Source organism: Oryctolagus cuniculus, chromosome 3 (assembly GCF_964237555.1).
Source record: "Oryctolagus cuniculus chromosome 3, mOryCun1.1, whole genome shotgun sequence".
NCBI lineage: Eukaryota > Metazoa > Chordata > Mammalia > Lagomorpha > Leporidae > Oryctolagus > Oryctolagus cuniculus.
The window spans coordinates 170,360,124-170,382,958 of NC_091434.1; the positions used below are offsets into that span (position 1 = coordinate 170,360,124).

At 55.2% G+C, this 22,835-nt stretch overlaps 1 protein-coding gene, 1 long non-coding RNA gene and 1 pseudogene across 2 annotated transcripts in view; 2 read left to right on the top strand and 1 right to left on the bottom strand.

Moving 5' to 3' along the window:
- Nucleotides 1–3,357, top strand: part of LOC127491822 (uncharacterized) — a 116,981-nt gene extending 113,624 nt beyond the window's left edge. The window contains exon 4 of the long non-coding RNA XR_011387461.1: nt 3,092–3,357. This is a non-coding gene — a long non-coding RNA (uncharacterized lncRNA). The remainder of the gene's footprint in view (nt 1–3,091) is intronic.
- AKR1B1 (aldo-keto reductase family 1 member B) lies at nt 78–14,376 on the bottom strand (the record flags this gene model as incomplete). Its single annotated transcript, NM_001082287.1, is given in 10 exon segments — nt 78–443; nt 2,451–2,533; nt 4,742–4,825; nt 5,386–5,467; nt 5,787–5,893; nt 6,371–6,493; nt 6,707–6,784; nt 7,585–7,701; nt 8,299–8,466; nt 14,281–14,376. Coding segments are annotated over 10 exon segments (951 nt in total). The 3' UTR covers nt 78–400.
- A 6,548-nt stretch (nt 14,377–20,924) lies between these two features.
- LOC138849117 (protein lin-28 homolog A pseudogene) lies at nt 20,925–22,352 on the top strand (annotated as a pseudogene).
- The last annotated feature ends 483 nt before the right edge of the window (nt 22,353–22,835 follow it).

Here is a 22,835-nt window from a genome sequence, read left to right on the forward strand (position 1 = left end):
GGTATCCGGGAATGAAGGTTGGGGGTGGGAGAGCAGGTGGTTTATTGCTTCCAACACCAAAACAGAATGGAGCAGCTTCAGGCTCACAAAAGCACTTTTTATTGGAGGCAAAGTAAGTCTGGCTGAAAGGATTACAGTTCTAAGCAGTCAAAACTCAGCTGTTAGTGGCACTACTCTGACTTCGTAGATTTTGCTTCTCCTGGGTCGGAAGAATTGTACTTTTCCCAGCTGGGCGAGAAGAAAGGCAAAGAAAACACTGGCGGCGACTTCTAACCTACTGATGGTGCTGCCCACTCCCAGATCCCTGCGAGCAGGCCCTGGCTGGCTGGGCTGCACCGAGGATTCCTCAGGCAGGGAAAGCAGGCACACGTGACGTGGGGAAGAGCCGGCATCCGCAGCTTCAGAACTCGGCGTGGAAGGGGTAATCCTTGTGAGAGGCACAGCTGTCGGGGGAAAGAGGGCAGATTTGCTTTCAGAGAGACGAGCTGGGCTGTAGCGCGCGACCCCCACCCAGAAGTGGCGTCTCGTCACAGGCAGAAAGGGACGCCTCGAGGGTGACGAGCTGGTTAGGAGCTTCCCAGGGTGCTCAGCACTGCCTCTGGGGCATGCGGGTGCCAAGCCCCTCCCCAGGAGAAGGGACCCGGGGACCTCGTACTGTCTTAGGCAGCAAGAAGGTGGACAGAGCAGAAGCGTCTAGAAGCTCTGTGTGACTGAGTCCCAAAGGATGAGCGGAACAGCAAGTGCTCGCGGGACACGGGGAGAGAGGGCACCGCCACTTCCAGATGCCTCCTGGTTTCAGTGGGAGTGACAGCGCCCAATACAACAGCCGGGGACCTGCTACAGGAAACGCAGGAGGGGACACGAGCGGGAGGGGACACGAGCGGGAGGGGACAGGAACGTTTGCCAAGGCTCTGACCATCGGCGGGGCCCGTGGCTTGCAAGGGGCAAGTCGTGGCAAGAACGCTGGGAAGACTGGCCAGGCAGGGTGTGAGAGGCCCTGGTGAGCCTTGCTCTTACTTAGCTATTCACAGATACTCAAAGACCCCCTGCCAGCCTGTCTTTGTGGCGTATCTGAGGAATACAACACTGGCATCAGCAACACAAACTCAGTATAGCAACAGGTAGCAAAAAAAAAAAGGGCTGGCACACATGTGGCTAGAAAATCTTCGTTAGGAGACCTGGGAGTATCAGAGCAAGCCTCTTCCTCCTCATGCCACCCCTAATCCACCCCCTTCTCAGCGTGATGCTGCACAGGGTAACCTGACAGGTTTTCTAGAACAGCACTGGAGGGTGGGAGGAGCCGAAATGCAAAGGGACCCATTGTGTATCAGCCCCGCCGCCCCACCCGGCTTCAGAAGAAGCCATGGGAGGGGCAAGGAAAGAACAGACCTGACAGGTTCTCAAAGGACGGATGGAATCTGGTTGATCTGCTCCTCTCTCCCTTATCCACCAGATCCCAAGCTGATTTTTTTTAACATCGAAAGGTTAACAGCATTAACAAGCACAGGGATGTCAGGGGCTCGGCTGAGACGCCGGCGATGGCCCCGTCTGTGGTGGGCTGTGGACCCTGCTGGCTGCGCTTACACCTGAAGCCCAGAGGCTATCCTGGGTCCAAGACACAGACTTGGGCGGAGGCCAAGGCTGCCAGAGGTGCAAACTGGGAACCCAAATGGAAGGGAGCGCGCAGACAGACTGGGCAGAGAAGGGTAGCCGCTCCCTGGCCCCGGGGAATGTTCCCATGCTGCTTAGAAGATTCTAAAGGAGACGGAGAACAAGGCAGCTCGGACAGGAGGGAGGCAGCGGGAGAGGGAGGGAGGGAGCGGGAGAGGTAGGGAGGGAGGGGGAGAGGAGAGGAGAGAGAAGTGGGAAGTTGCTTCTTGAAGGTAAAAGAACTGTCAACTGTATTAGTTACTGTCCATCGCAAAAGCCTGACTAGCTACCTCTCCAATTCCACACCCCTCAGAGAGAAATAAGGCATCATGGGAATGCAGGGGGAGGGGCCCAGGGACCTCTGCCAGCTGGCTTATCACTGTCAGAGCCGGGACTGTCCCAAACTCCAGCACATGGTCTTCCCATAAAACCACTTTCACGAGGACCATTAAGACAAACAGTCATGTAGCAATTCTAGGAAGACAGGGCAGGGACATACGGGGTTATCAGTTTCAGATGAGCCAGATTTGAATGCTAAATGCCAAAATATGTAGCAGTTCAGGTTGGGCCAACAGTGCCCCTGGGGGAGGGGCTAGGAGGCCAGGGCCGGATCTCCTGGTGGTTTCCCCGCGACCCAGTGCGGGTCTGCTGATAGGGTTCCCCCGTCTCCTGCTGCACGGGGACGAGAGCCAGGGGAAACACACTGAGGAAGCACAGCTGTGGCAGGGGGGCCTGGCCATCGAGGGTCAGCACGGTTCTGCAGCCCCATCAGGGCCCCGAGCATCACACGAGACACTCACCTCACCAGGGCGCAGACCCTCCAGTTCCTGTTGTAGCTCAGTAAGGTAGTCATGTCCTCGCTGCTCAGTTCAAAGTCAAAGACCTAATAAAAAAATCTAGTGAGCTCTGTCCATAAAAATAAAACCAAAGAGTACCGCGCAGGCCTGATGAGTCATCCTCTGGTGCACTGAGTGGGGGGGGGGGGGGCTGACCTCAGACACAGTGAGTTACAGCGCCCGTCTAGAATGGGCCCAGGCCAGCTGGGCGCCACCTGGAACAATGCAGGCAGCACGTGCCTTCCCAAACCTCCATGCAGTGCCACCTTCCATCCAGTTCATCATGCCACCAGCACCCGGAGCACTCCCACGTCATGACGGGCAAGATGTGTCCTTGTCATCATTTACAATGGAGCCAAGGACAGCGAGTCAGTCGCACACCATACCAGACAGGAAACAAGGCACCCAGGGAGTCAGAGGCATCAGGAATGATGGACCCCAGCTGGGGAACCGAAGGACATGGCCAGAGGAGATGGAGTTCGAGGTGGGCTTCTTAAGACAACAAATACAGGGACATAGGGCGTTAAGCCACCACCTGCGATGCCAGCCTTCCATATAGGCGCCAGATGCTGGTTTAAGTCCTGCCCATTCTGCTTCCAATCCAGCTCCCTGCTAATGTGCTCGGAAAGCAGCAGAAGATGGCTCAAGTGCTTGCACCCCTGCACCTGCGTAGGAGACCTGGATGAAGCTCCTGGCTCCTGGCTTTGGCCTGGCCCAGCTCTGGCCACTGTAGCCATTTTGGGGAGTGAACCAGCAGATGGAAGATCTCTCTGTCTCTTCCTCCCTCTCTGTAACTCTGTCTTTCAAACCAATTAATCAGTCAATAATAATAATAATAATAATAATAATAAAGATGCATCCAGTTTTGACAGAGAGGGCAGGAGAAGCGAGCTGGGAGGAGAGAGCTGCTCTCACAGAAGCCACAGCCCACACGGGGGGTGCGGTCTGCCCGGGGGCCGGTAGGCAGGCCTGCAGCGGCAGCACAGGGCAAGACCCAGGCCCAGAGCCAAGCACAGCCCAGCTCAGATCCCAGAGTGTGCTGAAACAGCCTGCCACACGCTTTGTGGTTCCAACTGTGGGAAATGTGAGCGACCGTACAGTAAGATCCAAAAATGACTAGGTTAGCGGTTTGAGATTATCCATTTAAATTTTTTATGTTAACGCCTCAAAACATGAACTACAGAACAAAGGCCCTGCTCCAGAACAGCAGGCCCTTCCCACGGTGCCCACTGCTCTGCCACGCCCCCGGAACAGTCGAAACATCTACACCCAAGAAGCAACCGTCTGACTCCACAGGGCCCTCCCCAGGGCCCCTCCCCGGGGCCCACCTTGCCCCCGTCTTGGGTGTGACAGTGCCAGCTATCAGGGCCATAGGCTCTGGCCAGTGGCACCCGCAGACTCAGCTGTTTGCTATGGCAGCAGGGCCCTGTGAACCCACACTACAGCTGGCAGGAAGACCCTGTGGAGCTGCCTCCCAGAGCCCCCTGCCCGCAGCTGTGCCGTGCTCGGGACTCGATTCTAGGTGCGGAGTGCCCGGCAGTGCTCAGTGAGGCCAGAGGCTGCAGAATCCCGGCTCCGGCTCAGCCCCTTCCATCGGTGCGAGGAGGGTGGGGGAGGGAGGTCACGGCTGGCATCTGGGCAGCTCTCCAGGCCACCCTGCATGCCCACAGCACCTCACCGGTGCCCTGACGCAAGCCACGCTCTGTCCAGGATGTCCAGGCTCCCTGGGGGGTCTGGGGGCCTCTGCAGACCCTGGGCTTGCCACCAGCACAGCAGTGTTTCCTGAACACTTAGGAAGGCACCAAGAGCCGTCTGAAGCACTCTGTGTGCTGTCTTATGCAGCCTGCACAACACTCGAAACAGGACTGCTGTACAGATGGGGAAACCGAGGCACAGGGCAGTTAAGTGCCTCGCTTAAGGCCACTCAGCGAGCACCCCCTGGAGCTGCAGTGTACAGCAGTGCCGCTCAAGAGCACCAGTTTCCCAGGCAAGTGCGTGGTGTCGGCGAAAAGCCTGGACAAGGTGTACGCACCAGCGTGGGGCTGCTGAGGCGCCAGCCTGGCAGGCCCAGGGGATCCACGGAGGAGTCACTGCTCAAGTCCATGGCTCGCTCACTCCAGCTTACCAAGGTCAGCTTACTGGTCTGAGAGGACACGGTGGGGGCAGGAGGGACAGGGACGGGACAAGAGGCCTTGTGGAGAGTCTCCCCTGCCTAGCCCACCGAGGGAGGAAAGGGCCAGCCAGCCGGATCTCACCTGGAAGTTCTCAGCAATGCGTGCCGGCGTCACGGACTTGGGAATCACCACCAGGTTCCTCTGCATGGGGAACCGGATCAGAACCTGTGGACGCAGGGGGGTGCCGAGTGTGGACATGCAGCAGGCGCGCTGCTCAGTCACCACTCTCAGCGGTGCACACACAGAACCCGAAAAAGAGGGGGGCACACCAGAACTGCACAGGAAAGAACAGCAGCACTCAGAGACGTCCTGGCCACACCCATTCACGGCGGGGGGCGGGGGGCACCTGCAGGTCCGGCTCTGAGTCCGAGTCCTGCTCTTAGCCGCTGTCTGTGTAGTCATGAGACCACAACGAGACTGGTCACGCCCGGAGCTCATCCTGCCACGTTCTCACGCAACTGAAAAGGAGGGCTCGCTCATCTTTTCCCAGAGATGGGCTTCCACGTAAATTAACAAATGCTGACTCCCGTGGCAGCCTGCAGGGCAGGTGCTGCGTCTCTAAGACCGCATGGCAGAATCCTCTCAAGTCCTAACCGGTGCCCTTCCCCCGTGCACACTCCAGGACTGCAAAGCACACTTCCAGGGAGGGCTTGACGGAATGACAGGCACCACCAAGAATGTGGGGGGCTCCAGGCAGGCTCACAAGCACCTGGAGGCGGCTGTACCTGGGCGGTGGTTTTTTTGTGCTTGTCTGCAATTGCCTTGATCCTGGGGTCTTCCAGGAGGGAAGGGTCCTCGGGCTTGGCCCTGGAGCAGAGAGACGGTTCAAGTCCACAACGGTCATCGCCACCGCTGCGGGCAGCCAGCAGCCCTCACCCCAGCGTGCCCATTGGCTTCAGGACAGCCTGCCAGTCTCCTCCGGGCCTACGGCTAGATTATAAACGCCCAGCCCTTTGGAAAAAAGAGCAGGCATCTTGCTGTAAGAGACTCAGCCCTCCCAGGAAACCCAAGAGGCTCCACGGAAGGTCTGTAGATGCACCCCAGAAGCATCTTCCTCAACGCTAGGCTTTTCCTTTTAGCCATTTCTGATTTCACTGAGTGACAAGTGGCCCCAGGGAACACGCACCAGGGCCTGTCGGGAGAGCCGAGGGGACTGTAGGCAGTGACCACGATGCCTTTGGAGTGGCAGTACTGGATTAATTTCTCCTGAGTTAGGTACGGGTGGCACTCGATCTGCAAACAAAACAGCAGGGGCTGATGATGGCACCGTGGGTCTAAGTTATGTGACACAGGCAGCTTCCTCAGGCTGAGTCCCGCCCCTCCCCACCCAGACAACCTTGCCTAACAAAAGTCTGACGTCCCAGATAAGCTGTAACAACTTTATACATTTCCCAGCTAGTGTGCTGGACAAGAGAACAATAATCTCATTACCAATGTTCTATGGCCACAGGCCCCAAGGGCATTTCCTGGCTTTGGTCATTTTTCAACCGTCACAGGCTGGGGGATCTCAATGGCTGTGCACTGCTCATCTGTCAGAACCCTGGGTCAGCACAGGCCAGGCTCAAACCCCGTCTCTCTGCGCGTTCCCACTCTCCCACGCGGTGACACGCCGGGTCAGAACTCAGGACACTGCCGGAGCCCAGGAGCCGCTCCCGGCCACTCTCTGGGGGTGGGGGACATGAAGGAGCAGCCGCCCCGGGGGAGGTTTACCTGGTTAACTGCCGGCTTGTATTTTAAGCCCGGCTTGTTTAGGATCCTCTCGATCTGCAGATGGTTGAAATTGGAGACGCCGATAGACTTCACGAGCCCTTTGTCCACCAGCCCCTCCATGGCCTAAGGAGAACAGAGGGTCTGTCTGCTGCGGCAGTGAGCCCCAAAGGACAGGGGCAGAGCACCCTCCACACCAGTCGGTTCCACGGGTCCTGCCCTCCTTATCAGCAAAGTGCACTTTCCAGAAGGCAGGGGACAGGCCCGCTCACACCTGTGCCCTCCCAGGGACAGGCAACCAGCAAGGAAGGGCACACGACCCGCCTGCCAGGGTCTTACCTCCCACGTGTCCAGAAAGTCAGTGTCGCTGGGAATCACGTTGCCCGCCGCATCCAGGGGGAAATACTCACTGCCGTGCTGTGGTGACAGGCAGAAACAAAACAGTGAACAGCAGCCCTTCGCAGGAAACAGGCAGGCAAGCCCTGATGTCCTGAGGTCAAGCTGAGCCCGCTGGGCAGAGATGTGTCCAGGTCTCGATCACACAGACTAACCCCAGCATAGGCCGCAGTGTGGGGGAGGGGAAGGAGCCCAGAGCGGACCCACGGGGCCCAAGCCCTGGCAGGGTTCCTGGCTAATAAAAGTACTACCTTGCCAAGCCTCATGAGCTCAAGAAAAACAAAGGATGAAAGCCAAGTGCACTCAGACCCCAACAGGCCACAGTGCAGCAGCACAGAGCCACAGGATAGGACCCAGGCACTTTCAACGTGGCCGGCCAAGCAGAAAGCTGGGCCGGCCGTAGGAAGGAGGGGAAGGAGTCGGTCACTCTAGGGTCCTTCCTGAGCAGAGAAGCGGGCTGTGGACGTTTCCACCGGGTGGGGTGTGCGGGCAGTGCAGGACACACACACGTACTGTGTGAGCACAGGTGCACCTGTGTGCCGGGCCTGGGGCAGGGAAGGACAAGCGCTGATTGTCCTTTGCGGCCATGGGGATAGCAGCTGTTTGCTGTCAGGAAGGGCTGGGATTCGGATGGCTCGGTGGGGTCTGAGACTGATTTCTAACAAGCTCCTAGGTGATGCCATTGCTGCTGGTCCACGGGCCTCACCCTGAGCAGCAGGGACAGAGTCTGTGCATACATGACCTGCCGATGAGGGAGGCCAAAACACACCACAAGGCACACGGGAGCCACGGGGAGCTGGTCCGGGCACCGCGCTCCATACCTTAAAGCCCGTCGGCCAGTGGATAAGGTAGAGGTCCAGGTAGTCCAACTTCAGGTCGTTCAGTGTCTTCTGGCAGGCACCTTTTACCAGGCTCTTGTCGTGGGACGTGCACCACAGCTGAAGCCAGCAAGAGAGCAGGTCTCACAACCCACGTGAAGGACACTCGGGGCCGGGACAGGACTCGCTCTCCTCTCCCTGTAGCCCACCCGCCTCCCAGAGCGGCTGTGAATGGCTGTGAGGCAGTTTCCATTGAATACCTTGGATGCCAACTCTCTCAGGGGACGTACAATGACCTGGTCAAGGGAACTACCCACGAGGACCAGACAGAAGGCACAGGGCAGCCAGCCAGGCCGCCTCCCCACCGGCCCCGTGCTAAAGTTCTTAGGGCGGTTTTCCCAGCAGGCTGGTCTCTGCAGAGCCAGCCTCCCCTTCCTGCCCAGTATCCCTTGTGCACCAACAGCCTCCAGGTAAAAACCTGGCAGCAGTGGAGAGTCAGTCCATAGGTAGGAACCAGGGTCTGTCCTGGAAAGGGGGCGCAGCCCCGATCAGCCTCAGCAGCACGGGGCTGTCACCCACAGGTCCTGGCGCAGTAGCTACCCAGCAGAGCCAGGCAGGCAAGCTCTAGAGCCCTCCCCGGCCCCGAGTCCCCCGAGTCCCCGCCCCGGTGAGCGGTGAGCCGAGCTGTGTTAAGAGTGCGGCCCGGCAGAGCGGTACCTTGCTGACGATGAAGAGCTCCTCACGCTTCACCACCTGCTCCTTGAGCTTCTCCTGCAGGGCCACCCCGACCTCGTTCTCGTTCTGGTACACGTGGGCGCAGTCGATGTGGCGGTACCCGAGGTCGATGGCTGTCTTCACGGCCTCGGTCACCTGGCCCGGTGGTGACTGAAAGGGGAAGGAACGTAAAGTGACAGGGCGTTGCTGCAGGCGGGGCCGGGGCCGGGGTGGGGGCCGCGCTGCCGCTCTTGGCACTAGCACTGCGCTTAGCACCTCACTGTCAGACGGTGTCCCGAAGCCACCTCATTTCCTCGCTACTTCACAGCTGCCGGCTGACAGCCACCGTGTGACAGAGCCCCTGCGACAGACAGGAAACCGTGGGCTCCTGGGAGCTCACCGCATGTCGGAAATCGCTACGCTACAGGTGCTGGCCTGGGCTCAGCAGCTAACACCTGCCCTCCGCGTCACCCTGGCGCACACGGCCTCTGACATTGGCAATCCCTGGTCTTTAAGTGGTTCTGGGAGATGATCAGGAAGTAGAGCACACCAGTGGCTCTCAGTCACAGGCCCGGGCGTCAGATCCCGCTGCATGGGGCCTGTGTGTGAGGTGGAGACGAGATGGCCCCTTCAGAGATACCAGCAGACGGGAAGGGGCTGAAGGGAGCCGGGGATGGGAGTCCCGGGTCGCCAGGTGGCTGTGGCTGCGGCAGCGCAGGGACTGCAGGGGCGTCCGACCTCGCAGTCTCTGAGTGACCAGGACAGGTGCCGGAAGTGTGGCTGCTGGGGCGAGGGCGGCGGGGGAGGGGAGGGCGGCTTGCCCAGCCATTGAGCCTCGCAGCACCCAGACAGACCAGGGGCCCACCTCCTGGTGGCTGCCGCTCAGAGAGCTGACCACAGTCCGTGCGCAGCCGACTGTGGGGAGGACAGAGCGCATTCCTTTGGAGAGCTGGGCTAGAAACAAATGGAAAGGAAAACTCCCCAGGGCCATCAGCAGCTGCCGCCTGTCGTCGGCTGCTTTCCCAGCAGCTGCTGTGTGGGACAGGCTGGGGGAGGGACACAGACCCGGGGACCAAGTCCATCACCAGCGCCCGGCAGCTGCGGGGCTTGTCCCCCCCCCCCCCCCCCGCCACGGCCATGGAGACACCAGGGCAGCGGGGATGCTGACACCTGCTGTGAGTTCAGAGGAGAGCTTCAGATGATCTGGCAGCCTCCTGCTGCCTCAGAGGACCTACGGAGCTGCACCTGGAGCCTCTCCCTGCTTTGAGATTGAAGGAACAAAGCAGGAAGGGAATCTTGACCTACCTGTGGCATCCCAGGCACAGCCATGGCTGATGTGGGCAGACAGTGAGCACACCCTTGCCCCAGAAAGAGAAAAGCCACGGGCCCAGGCCTGGGGTTGGAGCAGTGTGCCCAGCACGCACAGAACTTCCTTCCCTTGTTGTCTGAACAGCTGCTGCTGCATGTCTGCTACTGGGCCTGCTAGTGCCTTGCAGCCCCTAGTCCCAGAGACAAGGGTGAGCGCGTCCCCAGGTCTGGCCTAGCCACACCCCTCCTGTCCCAGAACAGGCCCAGAGCCAGGCGCGGGACTTATCCTGGATGTGGGTTGAATTACTAACAGGAACTGCTTTCCTCCTGGCATCATCCTGCTGAAGAACACGGGTCTGGAGCTGCAGGAGGGAGCTGGAGTCCAGAAACACGGAATACTGGACCCTGGGGGCCCGAACTCAGCGACTCCCATCTGAAAGGTCAGTGAGTGAGTCCACATCCTGAACACACTGGGTTGGTTTTTTTTGTTTTTTCGTCTGCTTAAGATTTAGTTTTGCAGTTTCTTAGCCGAAAGAGTGGAGACAAGGTAGTCAAGGTTGCTGATCAACTGGCGCAAAACAAAACAAAAATTGTATGGCGTTTTTACAGAATGACTTGAGAGGTCACAAAGAAGCTGCTGTCCCCTGACGTTTCGTGGGACAGGGCTACACCCTGGAGATACTGTAGAAACAAGGCTGTCCTGGCGTTGTGGTGCAGTGGGTTAAGCTGTGGCATGCAACGCCAGCATCCCAGACCGGAGTCCTGGCTGCTCTGCATCTGACCCAGCTCCCTGCTAATGCACCTGGGAAAGCTGCGGAAGATGGCTCAAGTACTTGGGCCCTGGCCACCCAGTGGGAGACCCAGAGGGAGTTGCTGGCTCCAGGCTTCAGCCTGGCCCAGACCTGACTGTTGCAACCATTTGAGGAGTGAACTAGCAGATAGAAAATCTCTCTCTTTCTGACTTTCAAATAAATAAATATTTTTTTAAAAAAACATTTGTCATACCCACAAGACTCTAGCAGAATAGGCTGGAGGGAAAAACCCAGAAAAGTTCCAGTGCACCACCTTTCACGCACTGTCCACGTCAACACAGTGTGCTTGCTTTTCACTGGTGCAGATATACCAAGCTCGTTTGGCTTTATGTCCTAATGCATTTCAGAGCGCAGTAATGCAAACTACAATTTCAAATAACACAAGATCACAGAACAATCCTGTCTGCTACCTTATTGTGCTGAAATCAAGGTTAGTCTGGCTAGTATTTTATATCAAAGTTCATAATCCAGTTTGGCAGCAAACACCGACCAATAAAAGTGGGTTTCACTTCCTCCCGTTCTATGTCAATTCAACTGTCCTTAACTCAAGACACTGATGTCTCTGGTTGGTTGAGATGTAGATGGACCAGGACTGATCCTCCATGGGCAGGTGGATGGTAAACCAAGCTCCTGAGTTAGCACCAACACCCCAGGAGCTCAGGGCCCTCCTGGGGGAAGAGGCAGGAAGGCTTTCTTGGGACAATGTCTGCTGCCTCCTGTGTTCTCAAGGGGAGTGAGTGCCACCATCCCAAAGAGGCAGAACACTGGTCTTAGCTTAAAGAACAGCCTGAGGCCCTCTCAGAGGGTACAGGATATAAATATACTGTCTTAATGTGCTGTACATTGAGATTTAATGCTATAACGAGTACTCAAACAATATATTTCCCTTTGTGTTTCTATGGGGGTGCAAACTGTTGAAATCCTTACTTAATGCATACTAAACTGATCCTCTGTAAAAAAAAAAAAAAGAAAAAAGAAAAGAAATTATCAATTCCCAACTTGACTCTCACTGGGATTAAACATGACAATAGGTCTGCTCTGATTTCATCATCATTTAAAAAAATCATCTATTATTTTTCACTTTATGTTTCTGTGTGGGAGCAAACTGTTGAAATCCATACTTAATGTATACTAAGCTGATCTTCTGTATATTAAGATAATCGAAAATGAATCTTGATGTGAATGGAAGGGGAGAGGGAGTGGGAAAGGGGAGGGTTGTGGGTGGGAGGGACGGTATGGGGGGGAAGCCATTGTAATCCATAAGTCGTACTTTGGAAATTTATATGCATTAAATAAAAGTTTAAAAAAAATAAATAAATAAAAAAAAATATATACTGTCTTATCTGGAAAGTCAGAATCCTACTGGGGCTGGGCAGTTAGGGGGAAAATGTCTCCGAAGGCTCTGAGAGAGGTGTGGGCCGGTGACGGAGAAACATTGAGAAGCACTGCTCTGTCTCCAGTCCTAGGCGTGCTTCCGGTGTCCTTGTGAGAATGACAGTGACCAGACACTACCAATGGTTCTCCAGCTAGGGTACAAGCATCGTCTGCAACAGGGCACTGGCAGGCATCAGCTCCTCTCTGTGTGCGAGGCTTCCTGGTGTTGCCGAGCTACAGGTTTGTTTACGGTGCACTGGGGTCATGGCAGATCTGCCAGGAAGAAACTCCACATAAGGCACAAAGGGCCAGGGCTAGAGAGGGTCTCCCCCATGCCTGAAACCCTGACCGCTGAAGAGGGACAGGGGTCCGTGGCCCTGCAGGGCACAGCACGGCCACCAGGACATGGAAATATGCAGGAGGACAAGGAGCCACACCCACAGGTGGCCTCTTCCAGTTGTCACAGTGACAAGCAAATGACCACAGTGCTGGTCGGACATCTATGAAGGAGTTTGTACACATACACGGGGAAAGGTTTAAGTCATTAAAGGAATCGACCCCCGGGCCGTATCTACACACTTACTCCACCACTGCCCCACCCCACCCCACGTCTCCACACAATTCTACACCAGCGTCCTCTCAGCCCAGGCCTACTCATGCAAGCGGCCGTCTGCACCGTATGCCTAGGAGGGCACTTGGGAAGGTCATGGGTAAGTGCACTCGGAAGACCATGCACACGCCCATGAACTTGGGGAAGCGCCCCCGGTTTCTCAGATCTCACCTTCCTTCTCCCTGCTAATCCGGCACGTAACCTGGATACCCGCTATTTGCCAGGCACCTTGAGAACTGCTAGAAACAGCAGTGAACAAGGCAGAGGCTGTCCCAGCTCTCGATGAACTTCATCTGCCGGAATGAGCCACCCAAACGTAGAGACTTGGCCATTTTTGAACTACGCAGGTTCTTGGGGAGCTGAGTGAGCAGATGGTGTGACGCCCTCTTTCACAAACTTCCGCTCCTTGTTTACCTTCGAGGATCGAGATCCAAATGAAGGAGACTGAGTTTAATTTCTCAAGTTATGGCCGTAATTCCTGGGAACTGGACTAGAATGAAAATACAGGAATGCATCCCCCGTCCTAAGCTCAAGTACTGCACTGCCTTGTGAAACTGTGAGAGCAGTTAGAAATGTCTGTCTGTGTGCTGCAGGACGACAGAAGCTGTATTTACTGTTACTGTTTCCACGGCCATGCCAAGGGCACAAGCTGCAAGACAGGGGACTTGTCCTGGTGTCGGGGTTCTGATTCAATTACACGCTCAGGGCCAGCTCTGGACCTTTCGGGGGAAATACAAATTACGTATTTTGGCCAAGAAACACTCTCCACGTGAGGCAAGCCATCCTCTCGTTCCCCTTATCATGTACTCATCTTCAACTCTTTTCAGGGTACAAGTCAACATATCTGCTCTATTTGAACCCACTTATACTCAACTTTTAAATTTTTCTTTCCCTGTATGTAAATTTATTCTATTGATCGATCAATTGATCGATCAGTCGTCCCCATCTGCTGGTTCACTCCCCAGGAGCACACAAGGGCAGGGGCGGCTGGAACTCAATCCAGGTCTTCCATGTGGGTGGCAGGAGCCCAGCTACTCAGCCATCACCTGCTGCCTCCCAGGGTCTGCACGCCCGGAGCCGGCGCCAGGAGGTGAAGCGGGACGTGGGCATCCTAACGGCTGGCCACGGCCCGCCCAGCCTGTGTAGATGTTTCACAGCCAGACCCATGTTCAAAATTCCTTTAACCGGAGAACCCGGGCCATTAGCTATGGAATGCAATAAACAGGGGGCTGTCAAAAAATTAGTGGAAAATACATATCATGAAACGGCCTATGCATGTATTTCAACACTTTTTGCGCCAACCTAAACTTTGTCTTTTCCGTTTCCAAGTCCCCGCGTTCAATCCCCGATCCCGAAGCCGGCTTGCAAGCCACCTGAAAACACCAGCTCCTTCTCATCACATCTGCCCTAACCTATCGAAAACGTCCCCGTCCTGTGGTTCTCCCCGGGTTCGCGCTGCGGGTGCGGCGCCGGGATGCCCGCGGGGCCCCAGGCCCGGGACCCCGGGGGTCGGCCCGGCTCAGCGCGGCGCCGGGGACGGGGACCGGAACGCGGGGTCCTCCACCGCCGGCCGCCTCCGGGCTTCCCCGCGGCGCTCGCCCGAGTCTGGAAACGGAGACGACTGGGCCGGCGCGGAGCTCGGCTGGGGTCCGCTCCCCGGGCGCGTCCCGGGCCAGGCGCGGAGGTCGCAGCGGCCTCCCTCGGCCCCGTTCTCGGGCCAACACCTGCCCGAGCGGCGCGGCTCCCGACCTCCACCACACCCCACCCGGGGGACCCAGGCCCGGGGCCGGAGACCGCGGGTCCCTCCCCGCCCCTGGACTTCGCGGCGCCGAAGCGCACCAGGGGTCGGGGTGGAGGAGGACAGCGTCCCCGGGAACCTACCTTCCAGGTGCCCAGCCCCAGGATCGGCATCTTGGCGCCGTTGTAGAGCACAAGGTGGGTCGCCATGGCCGCCCCTCAGAGACCCAGGCCCAGAACCGTTGTAGCTTCGGCGCCGCGCCGCGCACCTTTAAATAGCCCGTGCGGCTGCAGAATCGGCGCCCGCGATTGGCGTGCGAATGTGCGAAAGCGCCATCTGATTGGCCGCACTCCCCGAGGTGGGCGTTGCCCCGGGGGCTTTCCCGGCGACCCCGCCCGGGTGGAGCTTCCGCCAGGTCCTAGCGGCACCGGATTCCGTCCTCTCCTACCGCTGGCTTTCGCACCACGTGGCAGGAGAGACCTTACCAGCTGCCGCGGGGCGTGGACTAGCGAATGCTCTAGCGAAAGTAACAGAATCCTGTAAATGGACTTGGAAAGAAGTTTTGGTTTCCTTTAAGGGGCTGGAAGAATGCGTTTGTTGTCCAACCTCAGTAGGATGCTCCGTGGGGATTTGCCAAACGCCCCGTCTGTGTCGATCCTAGAGACTACAGGTGTAGTTTAGCACACTTTATTCCTAGACTAAGGTCCATGTCGGAGAAATGGCTTGCCATCTTTTTGCAGACACCACTACATGTGTTTGCCACGACTGTGCTTAGTAGCCTCCCGGAGCCATCCCTGCACCCAGCCTAGGTGTCGGGGGCGGGGGGGGGGGTGTCAGCTGTGCCCCTACGTGTCGGGTGCCTTCAGCAAACCATGCAACACAAGCCAGCAACCCTGCAGCTTGGGAAGCCCTGGGGAGCTTGATGCAGAACACACTGAAGGCTCTGTTCAGTCTCTGTGAAACTGATTCCATTCTAAGGAAGTGACACTTAAAGTGGCAGGTTCCTGTACCGTACTCAGCCCAATTCTCCAGACATAGAAACAGCACCAATATTTAGCTTCTGGTAGTTCAGATTAGGTAACACGAAGTTAGTAATTTGATCAGCCTTGACTGGCAGGTAGGAAAACACATTATCTTTCCAAGACATCAGGGAAGTTGCTCCAGGAACCTTGAAGATAATTTTGCATTGTTTTTTCTCCCACAATCTCTCTTGATGATGCTGGACCTCACCCCGACTTGCTCTTTCTGCTCCATCACCCTCCAGTCTGTGCCCTACCAATGCAAGATTGGGAACCACATCTGCCCAGTAATGACTCAGACCTCTCTGACCTCCATCCTGGTGATTTTCCGTTGAGCGCTGTCTTTAAAAGTCCCCCTACCCCTGGAAAAATTTAAACAGAACAGGATAGTCCAGATATTTTTCCATTTGACTTTTGTACAAACTATTGTTACTGGGGAAATTCTGTTGCCATTTGTCACTTGATAATATAATCTGCGTTTGAGCCTAAAGCTGACACTTGGTTTGTGTACATCAGCAAATGGCTCACTACCCTTCACACAGAACCTCCTGTGTCTGAATCCAGTTGGTCAATCTCTCGTGAAAAGGATACACCTTGAAGGCAAGGTTGGTGGAGCCAGAGTGGTCATCTCTCAGGGCACGTGGACTTGGTATCAGAGGTTTTGCTGTTGTTTCGATAAAAACTGAATGTGAAGGTCAACTGCTTGTCTAAAAACAGTATTCTGAGCTGGCCTTGCAAATGTGGAGAGTCAGATCTGTGGAATTTGTACAGCATACTGTTTCTGTAACTGGGCTCTGCTGCTATTCTGACAGTCCCCTACAGCCCCAACTGCCTCTGTAATATTTATAAAATGACCATCTGCAAACATCAAAATTTTGATCAAAGAAGAAAAATCTCATCAATGGAATCTTTCTGAGAAACACTCTAGTAATTGGATTCTTACTATACTCTGAAACAGTAATCTCTCATCAAGGGAATTTTACAAGGAAGTAATTTAGAAGGCACACACACAGTCTCTCTCGCACACACACGTACTCTAAGTGTGTGCTAATGAGGTACAGAGATGCAAGATTTCACATTGGCAGGTCGGTGCCTCCTTAAACTTCATGCCCTCAACCCTTCACTTGCCTCCTGGCAGCCCCCACCAGTGTTTGTGTGAATGTGTGTATTTACAGCTCCATCTACGTGCTACACAACTGGAAAGGCCCAACAATAGCAGGCAGTGAGGTATAGTCATTAAAAAAGAGGACATGAACACAGAGAAAAGTATATTTCAGGTAATGCCAAGGTGAACATAGAAAACAAAATCATACAGTTCTGATGTGATGATAAGTATGAAAAACAGCATACCGCATTTGGAAAAAGTTAAGCAGAAGCCAACGGCAATGAGGAAAAGTACTTGTCGGATCATTTCCTTAATACACTTTACAATTAAAAGGCAACCTCCAACATCCTTAGGATAAAACTTAAACTATCTCTCGCTCTCACTCTCTCTTTCACTTTCTCTTTAAAGATTTTATTTATTTATTTGAGAGGTAGAGTTACAGACAGAGGGAATGATAGAGAGAGAGGGAGAGAGAGAGAGAGAGAGAGAGAGAGAGAGAGAGATCTTCCATTCACTCCCCAAATGGCTGCAATGGCTAGATCTGGGCCGATCCAAAGCCAGGAGCCTGGAGCTTCTTCCCAGTTTCCCACATGGGTGCAGGGTCTCAAGCACTTAGGCCATCTGCTGCTGCTTTCCTAGGCCATAGCAGAGAGCAGGATCGGAAGAGAAGCAGCCAGGACACAAACCGGTGCCCAGATGGAATGCCAGTGCCGCAGGTGGAGCCTTAGCCTACTACACCACAGCACCAGCCTCAAAACGTAAACTCTTTACCCCAGGCTTTTTTTTTTTTCAAAAGCCCTGAAAAATCTGTTCTGAAAATACCAAAAACCACTGAGTTGTATACAGTTGTCCCTCTGTAACTGCATGGTTGTGCCTCTGCAGATTCAACCAACAATGAAGCAATAATGTTATTTTTTAACAAAAACTGTGTATTGAAAATAGAGACTTTTTTCTTATCATTATCCCCTGAACAATACAGTATAGCAACTAATTGCATTTGCAGTGAGTGAAGTGTTATAAGTAATCTAGAGTCCATTGAAAATGTATGGGAGGCCGGCGCCGCGGCTCACTAGGCTAATCCTCCGCCTTGTGGTGCCGGCACACCGGGTTCTAGTCCCGGTCGGGGCGCCGGATTCTGTCCCGGTTGCCCCTCTTCCAGGCCAGCTCTCTGCTGTGGCCCGGGAGTGCAGTGGAGGATGGCCCAAGTGCTTGGGCCCTGCACCCGCATGGGAGACCAGGAGAAGCACCTGGCTCCTGCCTTCGGATCAGCGCGGTGCGCTGGTTGCGGCGGCCATTGGAGGGTGAACCAACGGCAAAGGAAGACCTTTCTCTGTCTCTCTCTCTCTCTCACTGTCCACTCTGCCTGTCAAAAAAAAAAAAAAAAAGAAAATGTATGGGAGGATGTGAGCAGGTTCTGTGAGAATCCCACGCCATGGCACAGAGACAACTTGAGCATCTGCACACTGGCGTGTCCTTGCGGAATCCGGGAACCAACCCCCATCTGAGCACCAAGGGGTGATGGGATGACCGTGCTCTAAGAGGGCGACTCGTGCCTCAACGTGCCGCATGCTGGCCGATAATGTTGGACATCAAGCTGCAGGTCCAACACAGGTTGGTGGAGGTGAGGCTGGCAGTAAATTCTGCTCCACTTGGTCACCCAGGACGCAGGCTGTGGGGGTACCAGCATGTTGTCTAAATGCTACCCCAACCCAGGTCTTCAGGTTTGCCCCAGGAGAGACAAAGAGCACTGCTTCAAGTGGATAATCCATTGCTCAGGCCTGGAAGTGGTACTCGTCAGCACTTCCGCCTGCTGTCTGTTGGCCAGGCTACAGCGCCTCGGTGATGTTTCCGGCACCGTATTAAGGCACTGAAGGTGCTGCTGTGGCTGTTAGCACCCACTTAACCACCGTCAGTGCCTTTCAGATTTCTGTGCTGTGACTCACAGCAAGAGCTAGGCTACCCTACAACACAATAGGCGTAAGAGTTAGAAAACAATTCTCGTCCTTATTATGTGTTGTGCACGCTTGCATTTCATTTTTTTTTATTGTTTTATTTTCTTGACAGGCAGAGTTAGACAGTGAGAGAGAGACAGAGAGAAAGGTCTTCCTTCTGTTGGTTCACTCCTCAAATGGCTGTTACAGCTGGCACACTGCTCCGATCTGAAGCCAGGAGCCAGGTGCTTCTCCTGGTCTCCCATGGGGTGCAGGGTCCAAGGACTTGGGCCATCCTCCACTGCACTCCTGGGCCACAGCAGAGAGCTGGACTGGAAGAGGAGCAACTGGGACAGAATCCGGCGCCTCAACCGGCACTAGAACCCGGAGTGCTGGTGCCACAGGCGGAGGATTAGCCTAGTGAGCCGCAGCGCCGGCCTCGTTGTTGGTTTTTTTTTTTTTTTTTTTTTTTTTTTAATGGTTGAGTTGCATGTCTTCATTCACCATCCCATGGCAAATGATTTCATTTACTTATATGATTCTGGTGGGACCTTGTCTTCCATTCACTCTGTGGCCTTGCCGCTACCCCCACTCAGGTGTCAGGAAAACTACAGCCCTCAAACAAGGCACAAGACATTAGACCGGAGACAACGCAGGGCAGGCTTTTCTATCCTGTCTTTCTTCCCACCTCTGCCCATCCCATTCGAATTTTTGAGTGAGAAAGCTGTGATTGGTCCTTTGGAAGAAGGAAGCAAGGCATGGGGGTGAGGCAGGCGAGAGAGAGAGAGAGAGAGAGAGAGAGAGAGAGAGAAAGAGAGAAAGAGAGTGAGCGAGCCAAAGCAGAAGACACAGGCTCCTGCAGGCTGAGATGTGTCTTACAGATACAGGGAACCGGTCTCTGGGAAGCTTGCTCCAGTATGTCAATATTTATCCCTCTTTATTGGTGCAGTGACATAGAGCTGACAAACACTATTGAGGACACTGCCAATATTAACTTTTCTAATAGAGGCCAGAGAACAGCGCAAAGAAGAGAGGATGTGACCTTGAGCATGGCTCTTAGTAAATGCCCGTGGAGTAATATCTGCTCTTTTCCCAGTGTCTCCCAGCAACAGAGCTTTTTCACATGTAACAGACTTGGACCTGCTCACAGAGACTACTCGCTACGTCCCTTCTTCTAGTCTGCAGTTTGAAGAAACTCAGATTTGGTGTTATTAATGTGCCCAACACCAAGAAGTTACTCAGTGGCCTTTCTTTCAAATTTTCAAATTTTTGATTTTTTTGCATTAAGATGGTTTTTTTAAAAAAAATGCATTACACTATTGTTTACCTTGATGCTTGAGAAGTTCGGTGACTTCTCCATCCTTACATTTTGCCCTGAGGTGAATGTCTGAGTTCATTCCCCCTGCTGCCCAAGATCACCAACATGGAAAGCAATCCACCTGCCTACCGCGTGACCGCCCTGCTGGTAGCAGTGTCCCCAAGAGCGTGTCTGCACCACTCCCAGATCCCCCTGCGGTAACTGCCTCCCCCTTTTGCTTTCAGCCAAGCAAGCCTGGGCGAGAAAGCAGGCGAGGGCGGGAGGCGTTGCAACCTTGATGACCTTGAGGCCACTGTCACCCGCTCGGAGATGCCCAAGGCATTGAGCAAGTCTTTACCACTGGGAACCAGTGACTGCTCCCACAGCCAGTTGTGGGGTACACCGAGTCTCCTGGCTCTGTGGCTGAGAGCCTCTGGCTTCCTGGTTCCCGAGGGCGGGGACTGAGGGTACCTGGGGTGGGAGGAGAGACTTGAGCAACAAGGCAGGGGAAGGGGCTTTGCAGGTGGGTCAGTAAGTGCCTGGTGCTCTTAGATTGAGGGACCCCCCATATGTGGGGTTCTGGTGTTTTGGTGGGAGCAGGGGTGGTAGAGGTCAGCGAGCCGTGTGCGAACCCAGAATGCTGTCGACTACAGAACTGCCGACGCGTGTGCTGGGGTTCCCGGCGGGCTCCGGGGCAGCTGCTCATTGCCCCGCAGCGTGCACTTGGAGGAGATGGCTGACATCTTCCTGGCTACCATCTCCTGTTTTCCTCCACAGTGCCAGATCCATACGTTTAATGGGACATTCTAGTTCATCTTGAGAGCACCTTTTGGAAACCGCAAGAGCCGTGGGGACCTCTGAGATGATGAACATGTGCTGAGCAAATCTAGTAGCAGACAAGCGGTCTGTGCATAGGTGAATCACATGTGACATTAGCAAGGGAGCACCTTTGTAAAAGAGATTTATTTATTTGTTTGAAAGAGTTAGAGAGAGAGATTCCATCTACTGGGTCACTCCTCCGATGATCGCAAAGGCTGGGAGAGGGCCAGGCTGAAGCCGGGAGCCAGAAGCTTCATCTGGGTCTCCCACATGTGTGTCAGGGGCCCAAGCGCTTGGGCCATCTTCTGCTGCTTTCCCAGACCCATTAGCATGGAACTGGATCAGAAGTGAGGCAGCTGGGACACAAACCGGCGCCCATATGGGATGCTGGTGTCACAGGTGGTGGCTTTACCCTGTGCTTCACAATGCTGTCCCTGACAAGGTGGCACGTTTATGGAAGAGGTACATCCATTCCTTTATTCAACAAGTATTCAATGAATACTTAATGACACCAGGAACTGATTTAGGGCTTAGTATCACAGAGAAGACCAGGAACGATTCTTTGACCATGTGAAAATAATAAACTGATTTAAAAATCAACAAAGGCGCCCTTTGCCTCCGGACTTCTCTGGGGCCAGCAGCCGCCCGACTAGGGGCCCGGGGCCGCGGGCTCTGCCGACGACCATGGGCTCCGTGTCCAACCAGCAGTTTGCAGGTGGCTGCACCAAGGCGGCGGAGAAGGCGCCCGAGGAGGCGCCGGAGGACGCGGCCCGGGCGGCGGACGAGCCGCAGCTGCTGCACGGGGCCGGCATCTGTAAGTGGTTCAACGTGCGCATGGGGTTCGGCTTCCTGTCCATGACCGCCCGCGCCGGGGTCGCGCTCGACCCCCCGGTGGACGTCTTTGTGCACCAGAGTAAGCTGCACATGGAGGGCTTCCGGAGCCTGAAGGAGGGTGAAGCAGTGGAATTCACCTTCAAGAAGTCCTCCAAGGGCCTGGAATCCATCCGTGTCACCGGGCCTGGTGGGGTGTTCTGTATTGGCAGCGAATGGCAGCCAAAGGGGAAGAGCATGCAAAAGCGCAGATCTAAACGAGACGGGTGCTACAACTGTGGAGGTCTAGACCATCATGCCAAGGAGTGCAAGCTGCCACCCCAACCCAAGAAGTGCCACTTCTGCCAGAGCATCACCATATGGTGGCCTCGTGCCCCCTAAAGGCCCAGCAGGCCCCCAGCGCCCAGGGAAAGCCAGCCTACTTCCGGGACGATGAAGAGGAGATCCACAGCCCTGCCATGCTCCCCGAGGCCCAGAATTGAGCCGCAGGGGGTGGGGGCTGGTTTTTTGGCTATCAGGAAGTTTCAAGGAGCAGGCATCAACTGCAGAGTGGAGAAAGTGGGGACAGGGTGGGTTGGGGGGAGCTGGCATTGCCACGTATCCCAGGCTGGGGTTCACAGCATCACCCCTTTTTCCCTCATGCTGGGAGGAAGGGTTGAGGCAGGGAATTCCAACCATGCTATATCCAAATGCAATTAAGGGGTTTGGGGGGGTATCACCCTATAGCCTGCATGCTTTATCTGAGGCCCCGTGTGCCAAATCTCTAGCTTTGCAAAGTCACCTGGATGGGGGAAGTTTTCCTTTGAAGGAAGGATATGGAATAATACTTCCCTAGCCAGGGTGAGAACACTGGTTGTGGGACCAGATTCCTGGACCCAACCCTCAAACCACTACGTCCTGTGGGAGGGACTTGGGAGTAAGGCAGGGTTTTCCACATCTTGTTTCCTCATAACTCGATCCTGGGACAGGGTGCTGGGAATTGTCCCAAGCAGTGGGTTGTGACGATCGGCAAAAAGGGTGGCTGGGGGCCGGCGCCGCGGCTCACCGGGTTCTAGTCCCGGCCGGGGCGCCGGATTCTGTCCCGGTTGCCCCTCTTCCAGGCCAGCCCTCTGCTGTGGCCAGGGAGTGCAGTGGAGGATGGCCCAAGTGCTTGGGCCCTGCACCCCATGGGAGACCAGGAGAAGCACCTGGCTCCTGCCTTCGGATCAGCGCGGTGCGCCGGTTGCGGCGGCCATTGGAAGGTGAACCAATGGAAAAGGAAGACCTTTCTCTCTGTCTCTCTCTCTCTCACTGTCCACTCTGCCTGTCAAAAGAAAAAAAAAGAAAATGTATGGGAGGATGTGAGCAGGTTCTGTGAGAATCCCACGCCATGGCACAGAGACAACTTGAGCATCTGCACACTGGTGTGTCCTTGCGGAATCCGGGAACCAATCCCCATCTGAGCACCAAGGGGTGATGGGATGACCGTGCTCCAAGACGGCGACTCGTGCCTCAACATGCTGCATGCTGGCCGATGATGTTGGACGTCAAGCTGCAGGTCCAACACAGGTTGGTGGAGGTGAGGCTGGCAGTAAATTCTGCTCCACTTGGTCACCCAGGACGCAGGCTGTGGGGGTACCAGCATGTTGTCTAAATGCTACCCCAACTCAGGTCTTCAGGTTTGCCCCAGGAGAGACAAAGAGCACTGTTTCAAGTG